At 35.2% G+C, this 12,554-nt stretch overlaps 1 protein-coding gene across 1 annotated transcript; it reads right to left on the minus strand.

Moving 5' to 3' along the window:
- Window positions 1–8,052: 8,052 nt before the first annotated feature.
- LOC107619731 (glucan endo-1,3-beta-glucosidase 4) lies at window positions 8,053–8,940 on the minus strand. The gene is made up of 3 exons (XM_016322026.3): window positions 8,787–8,940; window positions 8,425–8,670; window positions 8,053–8,234 (listed from the first exon to the last, which is right to left on the minus strand). The coding sequence occupies exons 1-3, from the start codon at window positions 8,851–8,853 to the stop codon at window positions 8,200–8,202; spliced, it is 348 nt and encodes a 115-aa protein (XP_016177512.1). The 5' UTR covers window positions 8,854–8,940; the 3' UTR covers window positions 8,053–8,199.
- Between the last annotated feature and the right edge of the window lie 3,614 nt (window positions 8,941–12,554).

Below are 12,554 nucleotides of genomic sequence, written 5' to 3' on the forward strand. Positions count from 1 at the left end.
AAGTAGAGCTCAGTTAAAATCTATATTTTTACATTTCCAACACATGGCTGAATTGCAACTAAATGCTAAATTGAAAATATTTCAAAGTGACAATGCAGCAGAATACACCAGTCTCTCGAAGTTACTACAAGAACAAGGCATCATTCATCGATTTTCCTGTCCACATGTTCATCAACAAAACGGCACGGCTGAGAGAAAGCATAGACATGTCGTGGAAATGGGACTCACATTGCTTGCTGCATCATCAGTGCCCATCAAGTTTTGGGGGGATGCCTTCACAACAGCCGCACAAATCATAAATATCTTGCCTACACCAGTGTTGAATGGTGTGTCACCCACTGAGAGATTGCTCAACAAGAAACCACAATATGATAGCCTAAAAGTGTTTGGCTGTAAGTGCTTTCCACATCTCAGGCCCTATAACAAGAACAAGCTCCAGTTCAAGTCCTCAACTTGTGTGTTCCTTGGATACAGTACTAGACACAAAGGCTACAAGTGTCTCACAAACTCCGGCAAGACAGTCATTACCAGAAATGTAGTATTTGATGAAACCAACTTCCCTTTCAAGGACCCTCATTCAGAATTTAGCAAAGCAATACAGCAGCCTCAAGAACAATCACTCTATCCTAGCCTACCACCACTACAAGTCATACCCAAACCTCCTACAACACCTTCCAACAACACATCTCCACCCCGAAGTAGCCCTGCTAGTTAGCACCAACAAAACACCTCTCCTACTATTCCCTCCAACTTCAATGTTCCCTTTCCAATTTCTAGTCAAAATCCTTGCCAACCTACCACCACCTCTAGCCTTCACACAGCTCCATCTGACACACCTGTCCCTGTCCCTATATCAGACTTTGAAACTGTGCTTTCCTGGGATTCAACCTCAACCTCTCTTGAACCCTGTGATACAGTCACAAACTCTCACCCTATCATAACAAGAAGTAAAACTGGTTCACTAAAACCAAAGGTCTTTCATGCAAGTTTGGAGCCCAAGAGTGTACAACAGGCACTGAATGATCCAAAGTGGAAAGAAGCAATGGATGCAGAGTTTGAGGCTTTGCAAAGGAACAACACCTGGGAACTGGTATCACTACCAATTGGTAGGAAAGCCATAGGCAGCAAGTGGGTCTATAGAGTCAAATATAACGCAGATGGGAGCTTACAGAAATACAAAGCAAGACTTGTGGCTCAGGGATTCGCCCAGAGACCAGGCTGTGACTTCACTGAGACATATAGTCCGGTAGTCAAGCCGACATCCATTCGAATAATACTCTCCATTGCTTTGGCAAGAGGCTGGTCAATAAGGCAAGTGGATGTTAACAATGCATTCTTACATGGTGAACTCACAGAGGACGTTTATATGAGACAGCCACCAGGTTATGTCTCAAGCGATAGCAACTTGGTGTGCAAGCTCACTAAAGTACTCTATGTACCACAAACTCTCCTCAGCCCTTCAGAAATTTGGCTTCTCTCCAACCAAATCTGATGTCTCAGTGTTCGTCCAACAAACAAACTCCTCAATTACCTATGTGCTAATCTATGTTGATGACATCATTGTAATCGGGAGTTCGAATGAGGCAATCACAGCTGTTACTCAAAGGCTAAACTCAGCCTTTGCTCTCAAGGACATGGGAAAGCTCCATTATTTCCTGGGAATTCAGGTGATCAGGACTAGTGATGGAGGACTACTAATGACTCAAAGCAAGTATGTAAAAGATCTCCTTGCAAAAGCAGGCATGAGTGGCTGCAAGTCATGTTCAACACCACTCCCATCATCCTTGAAAATTCAAGCCACTGGAGGACCAGAATTTGAAAATCCTCACCTATATCGATCAGTGGTAGGAAGCCTACAGTACTTGACAATAACAAGGCCTGACCTTGCATTCAGTGTAAACAAGCTAGCCCAGTTCATGCAAACTCCACTGGAATCACACTGAAAATTGGTGAAAAGGATACTGCGTTATGTAAGTGGATCTGCAACTTTTGGTCTCAAACTTCACAAAGATCCCTCCATGAAGCTAACAGCCTACTGTGACTCAGACTGGGCTGGTGACCCCAGTGACAGAAAATCAATTAGAGGCTTCTGTGTGTATATGGGAAGAAACCTGGTCTCCTGGCAATCAAAGAAACAAGGAGTAGTAGCCAGATCAAGTACAGAGGCAGAGTACAGAGCTTTGGCTGATCTAGTAGCAGAGCTGGTTTGGATCAAAAGTCTACTAGGAGAGTTGAAATGGCCTGTTCATGAAGCCCCTATGGCCTATTGCGACAACCAGAGTGATGTCCTTCTAGCAGCGAATCCCATCTTGCACTCAAAGGCAAAGCACTTCGAAATCGATCTGCATTTTGTCAGGGATCATGTTACAAGCAAAACAGTGCAGGTGAGCCATGTTCCCAGCACAGTCCAAATCGCAGATACCCTCACAAAAGCCCTTCCCTCCTCAGCCTTCCTTGATCTCAGGAACAAACTCAACGTGCAGAATTTGCCAAATTCTGCACCTCTGAGTTTGAGGGGGCATGACACAAGGAATGGTGATGAAGACACGTGAAAGTTCAGGAGCTTCAGTTAGAACTTCAATCAGCAAGTTGGTGAAGTTTGTTATGCAACACGTTTCCCTTTCTCCTTCTGTTGCTTTCTGTTATGTTGAGTTGTAAATTCTGTTAGCCAGCTAACCACATTCCCCTGCACTTCCCTGTATATAAACCAACTCCTGTGTATCAGATTCATTAATCAAATATACAACAATCACAGTTTTTTCTTGCTCTTCTTCTCTCTGATTTTACTCACACTTGCAGTTGCTTCACAAGCTTATGATACCTTTATACTACAAATGTATCTAATATGAAAATGTATGTCTAATATCATATATTTTTTTGTTTTATTTTGATACTCTTTTAATAAATTTGTTTTTTTTTTTTAGTTTTCAAATATTCTTTTCAAAATTTATAATGGTAAAATAAAATAGAATTTGTTTTTAATAATAAGTAAAAACTACAATAATAGTTCTTTGTACCTAGTGTTACTTCTAAAAATTAAAATGATTATTTTTTTTTTTACCAAAGATTCAGAGACTCGAACTCGCGACCAATATGGGAGACTATGCTATTTGAGGTATAACTCATTGGCAAAAATTAAAATGATTATAATAAACATAATTATAATAATAAAATATAATTTTCATTTTTTAAACTTTTAATTTATAAATTCATTGTTGCGGTTATAAATTTATTGTATTGTTTATAACGGTAAGATATAATAAATATAGGAATATGAATTCAATGTATTTGGAGGTTACAAATTTATTGGATTCTATTTTTTAGTTTTTTATTTGTACATTTTATTTATTTTATTTATTTTTTTTTTTTTTGCTGATTTGAAAATAGTAGTTGATTTGACAAGAATTGAGTGGTTAATTCTAAAGTTGTGCCAAGTAAGCAATATTGTTGACATGACATTAGTAGAAGGAAAGAAATATTTCAAAAGTAATGTGGTGCATACTTATGTATCTACAAGAATAGATAGATAGATGAGTTCATGAAATTTTAGAGAATATTTTGTTAGTGAAAGTAAGCCCCACTAGGCTACTACTAGGCCTCCCTTTTAGCCCTACCCTACAAAATAAAGGAGCCCAAACTGAAGTCAGTTGTAAAATTAATCAGGACACACACAAAATGTTGGTGCACAGATAACAGTAGGCTTTTTCCTTTCACTCAGTCGTGAAAATCTATAAAATTTTAGATGACGAGGCTAGTAAGCTACATATAAATTTGATTTTTTTAAATAAATAAAATTTAATAATTCCATATATACACAAATCAGGGAAGCTACGTAACTACACAACATACACCAATGCTGTTTTTGTTGCATGGAACAAAGCTCATACCACGGTATGGAGGTGAGAAATCAGGCTCGTAATAAATCAAAGCAGGATTCTCTTTGAACTAGTTGTGGCAAATATTGGGATAATATTTTGCTGCAACAATGTGCATGTAAGCAGTAAGCATAGTAATATATTTGATCATTCAAAATTTTAAATCTTTAACAGAAGCTTGAAGTAAATCGCTACATATGAACTGTACTTCTCTAATCATTCTTTAAGACCCTTTTTAATAGGTAAAGAATATCTTAAAAGAAGTCATCAGAAGCAGTATATGGTATGTGTAACAAACCTCGTCTCAAAAGATAGAAAGAAGTGAGGAATCACTAACACAGGAAGTTAAATTAGCATGGCAATCACAGGTTGGGGCTCAGAAAAATAGTCAGCTAACAAGTCTAATAGATTCAAATATAAGATAAATAAAAATGTTACAAATATTTAAATAAATTTAAGTTTTTAAAATGAATAATTACATATTTTTAATAAGAGATAAAATAAATAAATATGAATGGATCCTACCTAAGACATATGAATTCAACAAAAAATAGATATTCATTGCAAATCATTACTTTTGAATAGAAAGGCTCACATAATTAAATATTTATTCTTGAAAAATATTTTTAAAAAAAAGGGAATGAATTTTGCAAGTCAGTGACTAGATAGTACATCTATAATTCACATGAGACCATATAAACATTATTATAAAAATAATTTTAGTTAGAAAATAATAATTTATATGAATAAGTGAATCAATAAGGGAGTTCTCATACAGAAATCAAATCAAAAGTCCACATTTGGGCGACTCCACCTCTATGGGTAGCCATTTCCTCTCGTATATCTGTACGGAATAACAGATCCAACGTGTGGTCTATACGTTGGGCTAGCAACGCCCCTGCTAGTTGAGATCTGAGTCAAATGCATCTAGGTTAACGTCATAACAACTGTTAACTATGGTTTTCTAATACGAGCCTCTCAAACCAATTCAAAACATATAATTTTTAAATATAACAAATTCTTCGGTCTTTCAAACATATAAGGTATCAAATCAAATCAAATAATACTTTCTCATCCAAATCTTTTTCAATCATATTTTCTCAATCTTAAGGCATTTCAAATATATTTCACAATTTTAAAATAAGTAAATACTAACAAATACTTCAATGCTTGAAAAAATACATATTCGAGTAAAATCAAATGTTTTAAAATAATTTAAAGCTTCATCAAACATGCATATAGAGCTTGTTTGGGTGAGCTTCTAAAAAAATATCTTTTTTCGAGTTATCTTTTTTTAAAAGATCTTATGAAAAAGTAAAAGTAATTTTATGTTTGGGTATCTCATGCAAAAAGATCTTTTTATCTATCAATTACATATAGTCTCATGTGCATATTAAAATGAGCTTAACGAGGATAAATATTTAGTTATAATAAATTGATTATTCAATCTAATTTAAAACCCTTTTATAACAATCTTTGTAAGTATAATTATAAGTTTAAAGTTCCATGTATCAAAATAATTATAGATGCAAAGCCAAATAATTATAAATGTAAAGCATGTTCATAACTTGATTCTGAAAGACCGAAAAAACCAAACTCGGAATGCGAAATTAAAGGGTGAGGATGGTTGGAATAGAATGGATCGAAAGAACACAGAACTTAGACCAAGGCAGTGGCAAAAACCTCGACTAATCCCGTAACAACATCATTGTGATGATCACAGCTATGACGGCTGAAATAGAACAGCACAGAAACAAGGTAGCATAAATGGAATAGTAGCAGAGCACGAGGCAAGTTAAAGGAAATGACTTAGACCAGAATAGAGGCACTTCGGCTGCATTTTTCCAGAAACCGCAACAGTGACGGCGACAGAAGCTCCAGTATGATGCTTAAATAGGAAGCAGAGGCAACTGTTAGCAGTGGCGCCAACAAAGAACGGCTCTGACGGTGGAGCGCAGCTCGACGGTGACCTCCTTCCCCAACAACGGCAGCAGCAGCGACAGCATGCACCACCGGTACCCTCTTCCCAGCGACGAGCTCTATCGCGTTCTCCTTTCCCTTTCGCGAAGTTCTTATCTCTCTCTCTCTCTTCAGTCTCCTCAGCGGCACAGTAGTTCGATGACGGAGGCTAGGGCTCTAACAATGACAGCGACAAAACTTCCCTCCTCTGTTCATCACGCCTCTCTCTTCCGTGCGTTCTCTTCTCTCTCCTCGGGCTCCCCTCAGACGGCGACGATCCTCCATGCGTAGCCACCACGAAATTTTGATAAAATTGGAGGGTTGGATAGTAATAAAAGGAATCAAATGTAAAATGTTTCAAAAAAATTTCGAAACGTTACAACAAAACTTTAATTTTGTTTTGTTTCCAAAGCACAATTAGATCGTTTTCTTTGGAGAAATATTTGTTCCCATACTTAGTTGTTATAGGTTGATGACAATATTCTCCCAGAATACAATGAAACCTATGAATTTTTAATTAGCAATAATAAGATATTTTCACCTCTCTTGAACAAGAAAATCTCTCAATAGTTAAAATACACCCTTAATTAGTATATTTTAAATAGTAGACAAAGTTATATTTATATACATTACACAGCAATTAAATTTGTCACATACATATGTGACTCTTCTATTGTCAATAGGTACAATATTTCAAACATACACAATTTTTAAAGAATTGTGTCCCTTTAGTCAAAAGTATAATGTTTTAAACATACATCATTCTTAAAAAATTGTTCCCCTTTAGTCAAATGATACTTCTAGAGAGTCAACTACAACCTAAGCCAACTCAAGCCGATTCTTTGTATTTTTAGTTTTGAGAATCAAAAAATTAAAATAGTGGAGAGTTATTTTTTCTTTTTTTATAAAAGTCCTCCTATTTTTTAACTAGTTGGCTATTCCCCTAGTCGCTTTTCTAGCGGAACCATTCTTCAACTTCATTAATACAACAATTTTTCCTCTTTCTCCCATGTTTCTCGAAGAGAAATTTTCTAATCCTAGAACTCTGTGTGTTTTAGGGGTATTCAAAATCCGTCCCGGTCCAAAATCTTACCTGGATCCGAGATGTATTTTATCGGATTTGGATTTTCATTATTTTTTACCCGGTGTTATTTTGGGTCGGGTTCGGATTTTGTTTTGGGTGGCCCGACCCGGCCCGAAATTGCTTTTTGCAATAAAAAATATTTTTTTTAATTAATTAATAATGTTATATTATACTTTTAAAATTTAATTAATATTTTTTTATATTATACGGTAATATTTTTGTTTTAAAATAATTTATTTTGATATAAATATAATATAACATTTGTTAAATTTATTTTTTAAAAGTAAAATTTTATTATTTTAATATATAAAATTTACAAATTTATATATACTAATATTTTATCGGGTCGATTCGATTTAACCTAATTTCTTTTCGGGTCGGATCATAATAAGCATGTTACCTTTTTAAAATTGGGTCTGAGTCTACTTAAATCCGACCTCACCTGACCCGTGAACACCCATAATATCTGTGATCAAGTTGATGTGCTTTACTTGAGAAGAGTACTTTGTTGGAAATCATAACTTTATGTGACAATGACCATAGTTACATGATTTCACCAATTAGGTTATATATTATATATTGCATATTAATTCGCACATACCAATTTACAATGAAAAAATTTAAGAAATCAACTATAATATAAGCTAACTAAATCAACCTCCATTCACAATTAATCTGCTTATCAGAACACCACTTATTATTCGGTTCTGTATTAAAAGTTAAAACATATTGTATTCCATCTAACTATGGCCTATGGGTATTCCGTATCAGACTTGTTCCATGCAACACAAGTGGACTCTACTTTGCAAATCCTTGCCACATTTTGCCATGTTTCATTTTTTCAAAAATAAATAAATAAATAAATGCTCACACTAACCTTATTAACTTATGCGAAATGAGCACCGTTTCGAAGATTTTATTTCGCATGATTTTTAAGCAAAATGATGGTTAATTGTGTAACGCAGCATCCTCATACGAAATAGTGCATGTTGCATGTGTAGATATACCAAACTTTCTCGAAATTCACGTATGTCTGGAATTATTGAATTTTATTTATTTATTTATTTGAATAAAAAAACTTATAATTTTTCACTGATATATATAATTACAAATAGCATTGATCTTCTTCCTTCACATACGGTTTGAAAGTATTTGTTGTTGTGCAACAGAGGGAGCAACATGAATTTGAGAGGCGCAGACAGAGACAAAAGCAGCACTGACTTGGTTACTCCTTCCAAAGCTTAACCTCAAAATAAGAGAATATGTTGTTTCAAGTTCCACTCATGGGATAAACTCAAATTTGCACGAGCCATGACCTGTCATTGAACCAAAACATCAGATATATTTTTCAATTGCAATATCACAAATTAGACTAAACAATATCAATTGATACTGTATGTCTTGTTATAAGTTATTAAATTCAAGGGATTTGTGTTGTGCTTGTGCCCCATTTGGTATACCACATCAAACTCATGGATATTATTCTTTAGAAATGTTGATAATTACTTGGGTCAAGGTCAGTAGTGATTGCAGCAGAATTGAAATAGCAAGAGCCTCCTTTGTTCTTGAACCTCTGATAGTAACTATTGAAGGAATAAGAGGCATGGTCCTTCAGAGTGTTTGGTAGATAACAGGGATAGTTCAATTGTATCTTGCTGCAATCTGCTCCATTTCCACAAGCCCACTCCATGGCCCTCTCAAGATCTTCATCTGGGGTCTGCTCATCAGCTATGCACCACTCCATATATTGTCCTAAGTATTTTCCAATAAACTCAGAATTAGATGAAAAATTACTAAGTACATTTACATGAGTCTTTGATAAATTATAAGTGTAAAACAAACAGAGATAATAATGCTGATTCCGTTACCAGATGCTTGAAAACATAGGTTCAAAAGGAGCAGAGCTATCAAAAGTTTGAGAATTGGACAAATCATATTTCTTGGGGGTGATATAATAATAACCTGGAACTATGATTCATACAATAACATAGCGAGAAATATTCTTATAAGTGAAGCTCTATATATAAAATTTCTCTTTGAATAGGATAAAGCTACAAGGACATAATAGACACTTTCTTTTCCCAAAGGTTGAGACACCATGATATGGTCCTACTTGCGTTGCTTTGGTGTTACAATAACTTTTTTTCTGTATCACCATGATATAAGTTCTTTCCTTTTCTTATACCCAACTGTTAGATATGGAAATCCCAAATATTTGTCTAATAACAACTTCCTTAGTTATCTATCAGTTACTTGTCTCACAAGAGTGCATAATTGCATATGCCAGAATTTGTAAATTAAGATGACCTCTCTAGCAGTTGGTCCATTGTATTGTACACATATATATATTCTTCTTTTGTAATGAGAAATCTAGATTACCAACTTCCCAAGCAAGCTATATATATGTAAGACTATAGATCAAAGCAGAAGTCAGAATCCCTACAGGAGCTTCAAATAAAGAAGTGATTCAACTTTTAATTGTGTATAAGAAATAAAGAACAAATAGTCCTTATCATACAAGATTAAGCTCTAAAGGCTTATCCTATTGGGGGCACAATATATAAAGTGAAAATTTCAAAAGCATAATAAACCATTTCAGATTTCTTTCCTTAGCCATTTAGTACCTATTTTTGAGAGCCATTGCTCTTTTTGGTTTTGAATTTTACTTTTTCACCTTTTTTCTTTTCTTTTCTTTTTCCCCCTAGTTCTTAAATCTAGGCGTAATGAGTGTAGATTGGATCAATTGACTGGACCCTCACTAAAAACAGTACCTCATCTCAGTATGCAAGAAGTAATAATGTTGTAAGAAAGAAATGAGGTACTGTTTGGAGTTTTTGTGTATTCTATCACACAAAAACATACAGAAAAAGACAATTTAGATTCATTGAGCTTTGAATTCATCTTCATTACTTGTTCTATTATTTTGGTAAACCGTTGTTGCATGGCAATCATTTACTCGTCCAAAGGGATCTATTCCTTCATGTATATATTATATTTATAATATATATTCATCTACTCATATGTCATTTTCTTGATACATATTTGATATTTCCCATACGGGCCATGCCCATGATCAAAGATTGCCACTTTGGTACTTTCCAACAATAACATCGCATTTAGGCCTAATTGCTTACACTGATTGAAGAACATATACACATACATTATTATTCCATCCCTAGTTCAAATTAACGAGCTCATGCTAATAGCCTAATACAACAAAGACGAAACCCGAGAAAATGAAACAGGGCAGTTTCATAGATATTCTGCAAGAGTCATCAAGATGTCTATAAATTAGAGTAGGCCACCTTCACTTCATATTTTAAAGTTTAACCCTAAAACCATTGAGTGGTTTCATCATGGTAGATTGGTAGCAATGTTATATAGTCATCATCACAGATTCGTTGTTATATATATAATAAAAACTACATTAATAGTTATACAATGCAAGTATAGTACAGTGTACACTAAAGACGGAGAGTAGTATCAACACCATCAGAATCAGCAGAGTTAGAATCCCAATCTTCACATGAACAAGCATGGAGGCAGTGTTTACTTGCACAATCTGTCATCATCAAGGGTACTCCTGCATTTGTCTTCTTCTTCTTGTCGTCCTGCGATGATGTTGGCCATAGAGAAAGAGAAACACGGGGTGGCGGCAGCGGCGGCGACGGAGAAGGCGATGATGGTGACCTGCAGGAAGGGATGGCAATAAGTTCAGGCTGGAAAAACAGCCTCGTACTTGGTTCATAATAACAAGTCGTGATGGTAGAGGGATGATTAATTGAATTGGAAGTGAAGTATTGCTTAGAAGGTTGATGATCAGAGTTGAGCATCATTTTCAGCAGCTCTCTTTCCTCTCTCATTTCTTTCACCCTCTGCAGTTCTCTAAACCTTTGTTGCAGCAGAGCTATTGAGGAGTGCATGATTATCATATCAGAAGTCTAAGGAGGCATGAAGTGAGTTACGTGTCTATATATAGTGTGATGGAAGCATGGTTTAATAAATTTGAGTCCCTCAATAAAATTGTAAAGGAAGGAGAATCGGCAAATAAGGTGCAAAGTCCAAAAAGCAGATGTTGATTTGTCAATCTAGGTAGCTAACGATTTTCATATAGTGCCTAATGGCTGTGGGGAAATGCCACAAACATATTATCTCTCCTGTTTTTGGGATACAAAGAGGCAAAAACATTGGTAAAGCAGAAAATTGCTGCCAGAATAGTCCAAAGAGAATGTTGCAATTAGTGCATGGAAGGTTGTGTTTGGAGGAATAATAAGTCCAGTGCTGTGCTGCTCTACCAACATGTACTAAAGTACTTTCCTTCAGCTTTGGGCTTGGTGTGTGTGAGACTCTTTTTGGATGGCTTATTTTGTTTGTTGGGAATACTTCACTTTCCTTTCCCTTTTAGATTTTTTATTTTTATTTTTATTCTTCCTAATCAATATGCCTCTTATAGCTTTTTCCTTTTGTTGGGAGAAGGGGAAGTTGATGAATTGGGGGCAGTGTAAGTGCATAAGGACAAGGGTTAGAAGGAGGAATAATCTTTGGCACCATCATCATGCTTTGAGATCAAACAATTATGTGTGACAAAGACAAACATACCAACATTCTTCTCTCTCTCTCTCTCTATGCAACTTCTTTGTCTCTAAGTGTTTGGATTTGCATGGCATGCAGATATGCAAGCAGCACTTAACCAATAATGCTTTAGTTGGATGCTTCTTTTATGAAGCAGAAGCCCCCCCACCCCTTCTTGTCCATTACTTTTCTCTATCTTTTTGAAGTTTGAAACACAGTTTGACTGATTGAGATAATTCATTAGTATTGATTGATAATATTGGACTCAAAAGATGTGGAAGGCGTGCATTAGATATATCCTATTATATTTAGTTTCATCCTTTGGCCATTGAATTAGATAATAATAAAAGCAGATTTTAATTTGCCGTAAGGACATGCCAATCTAAACCAAAAAATAACAAAATACAAGCATAAAAGTTGATGAAGCACTAGCACTACTACAGGTTAGTGCGCTACATTATTTTTTACAGATGGATTTGTCTACAAAAGTAGTTAGTGCTGTGACTTGTGCTGCATGCTGTGGTGTATGTCCAATAAAGAAAAAATTAAAGGCAGTTGGAGGGTGGAGATGAGTTTGAACTTTGAATGGACATACATGCATAGCAGCTTCAGAAAATAAGTTACTTCAAACTAAAATATGAATGATGATATTTCGTATCAACAAAATTCCAAATGAGTCATGACATTACTAAACAGTTAGATTGAAATGTACCTACTGAACTCTGAACTCAACCATGTGTACTTACTTACATGCACAGTCAAATAATGTGTTTGCAACAGTTTACTGCTCTGACTCCTGTGATCAGTTTACTATACTATTATTGTAAGATACATGCATGTTGTGTGGCTTTCTTTTTGAATCGACAAATCATCGCAGAAAAAGTGGTGTCATTTCTTTGCACTTTGTCTTTTTGGTTTAAACCGATAATGTTTGAAGACTAAAACTACCATTTAGGGAACTCGTTTTCCATGCACATGTAAAGATCACATAAAAATATGCTCCTATTGGTTGGTAGATGTGCTTATAAGATGGCTAAGAACAAATCTCTAACATTCTTACTCCT

Source organism: Arachis ipaensis, chromosome B1 (assembly GCF_059453495.1).
Source record: "Arachis ipaensis isolate K30076 ecotype BB chromosome B1, ASM5945349v1, whole genome shotgun sequence".
NCBI lineage: Eukaryota > Viridiplantae > Streptophyta > Magnoliopsida > Fabales > Fabaceae > Arachis > Arachis ipaensis.

Excerpts from the sequence above, each read along its gene's own strand:
- LOC107619731 (XM_016322026.3), bottom strand. The coding sequence starts at position 8,853 with ATGATTTGTCCAATTCTCAAACTTTTGATAGCTCTGCTCCTTTTGAAC. Across the intron at positions 8,671-8,786 it reads CCTATGTTTTCAAGCATCTG|GACAATATATGGAGTGGTGC; the intron begins GTAACGGAATCA and ends GAAAATACTTAG. Across the intron at positions 8,235-8,424 it reads CACTACTGACCTTGACCCAA|GTCATGGCTCGTGCAAATTT; the intron begins GTAATTATCAAC and ends GTTCAATGACAG.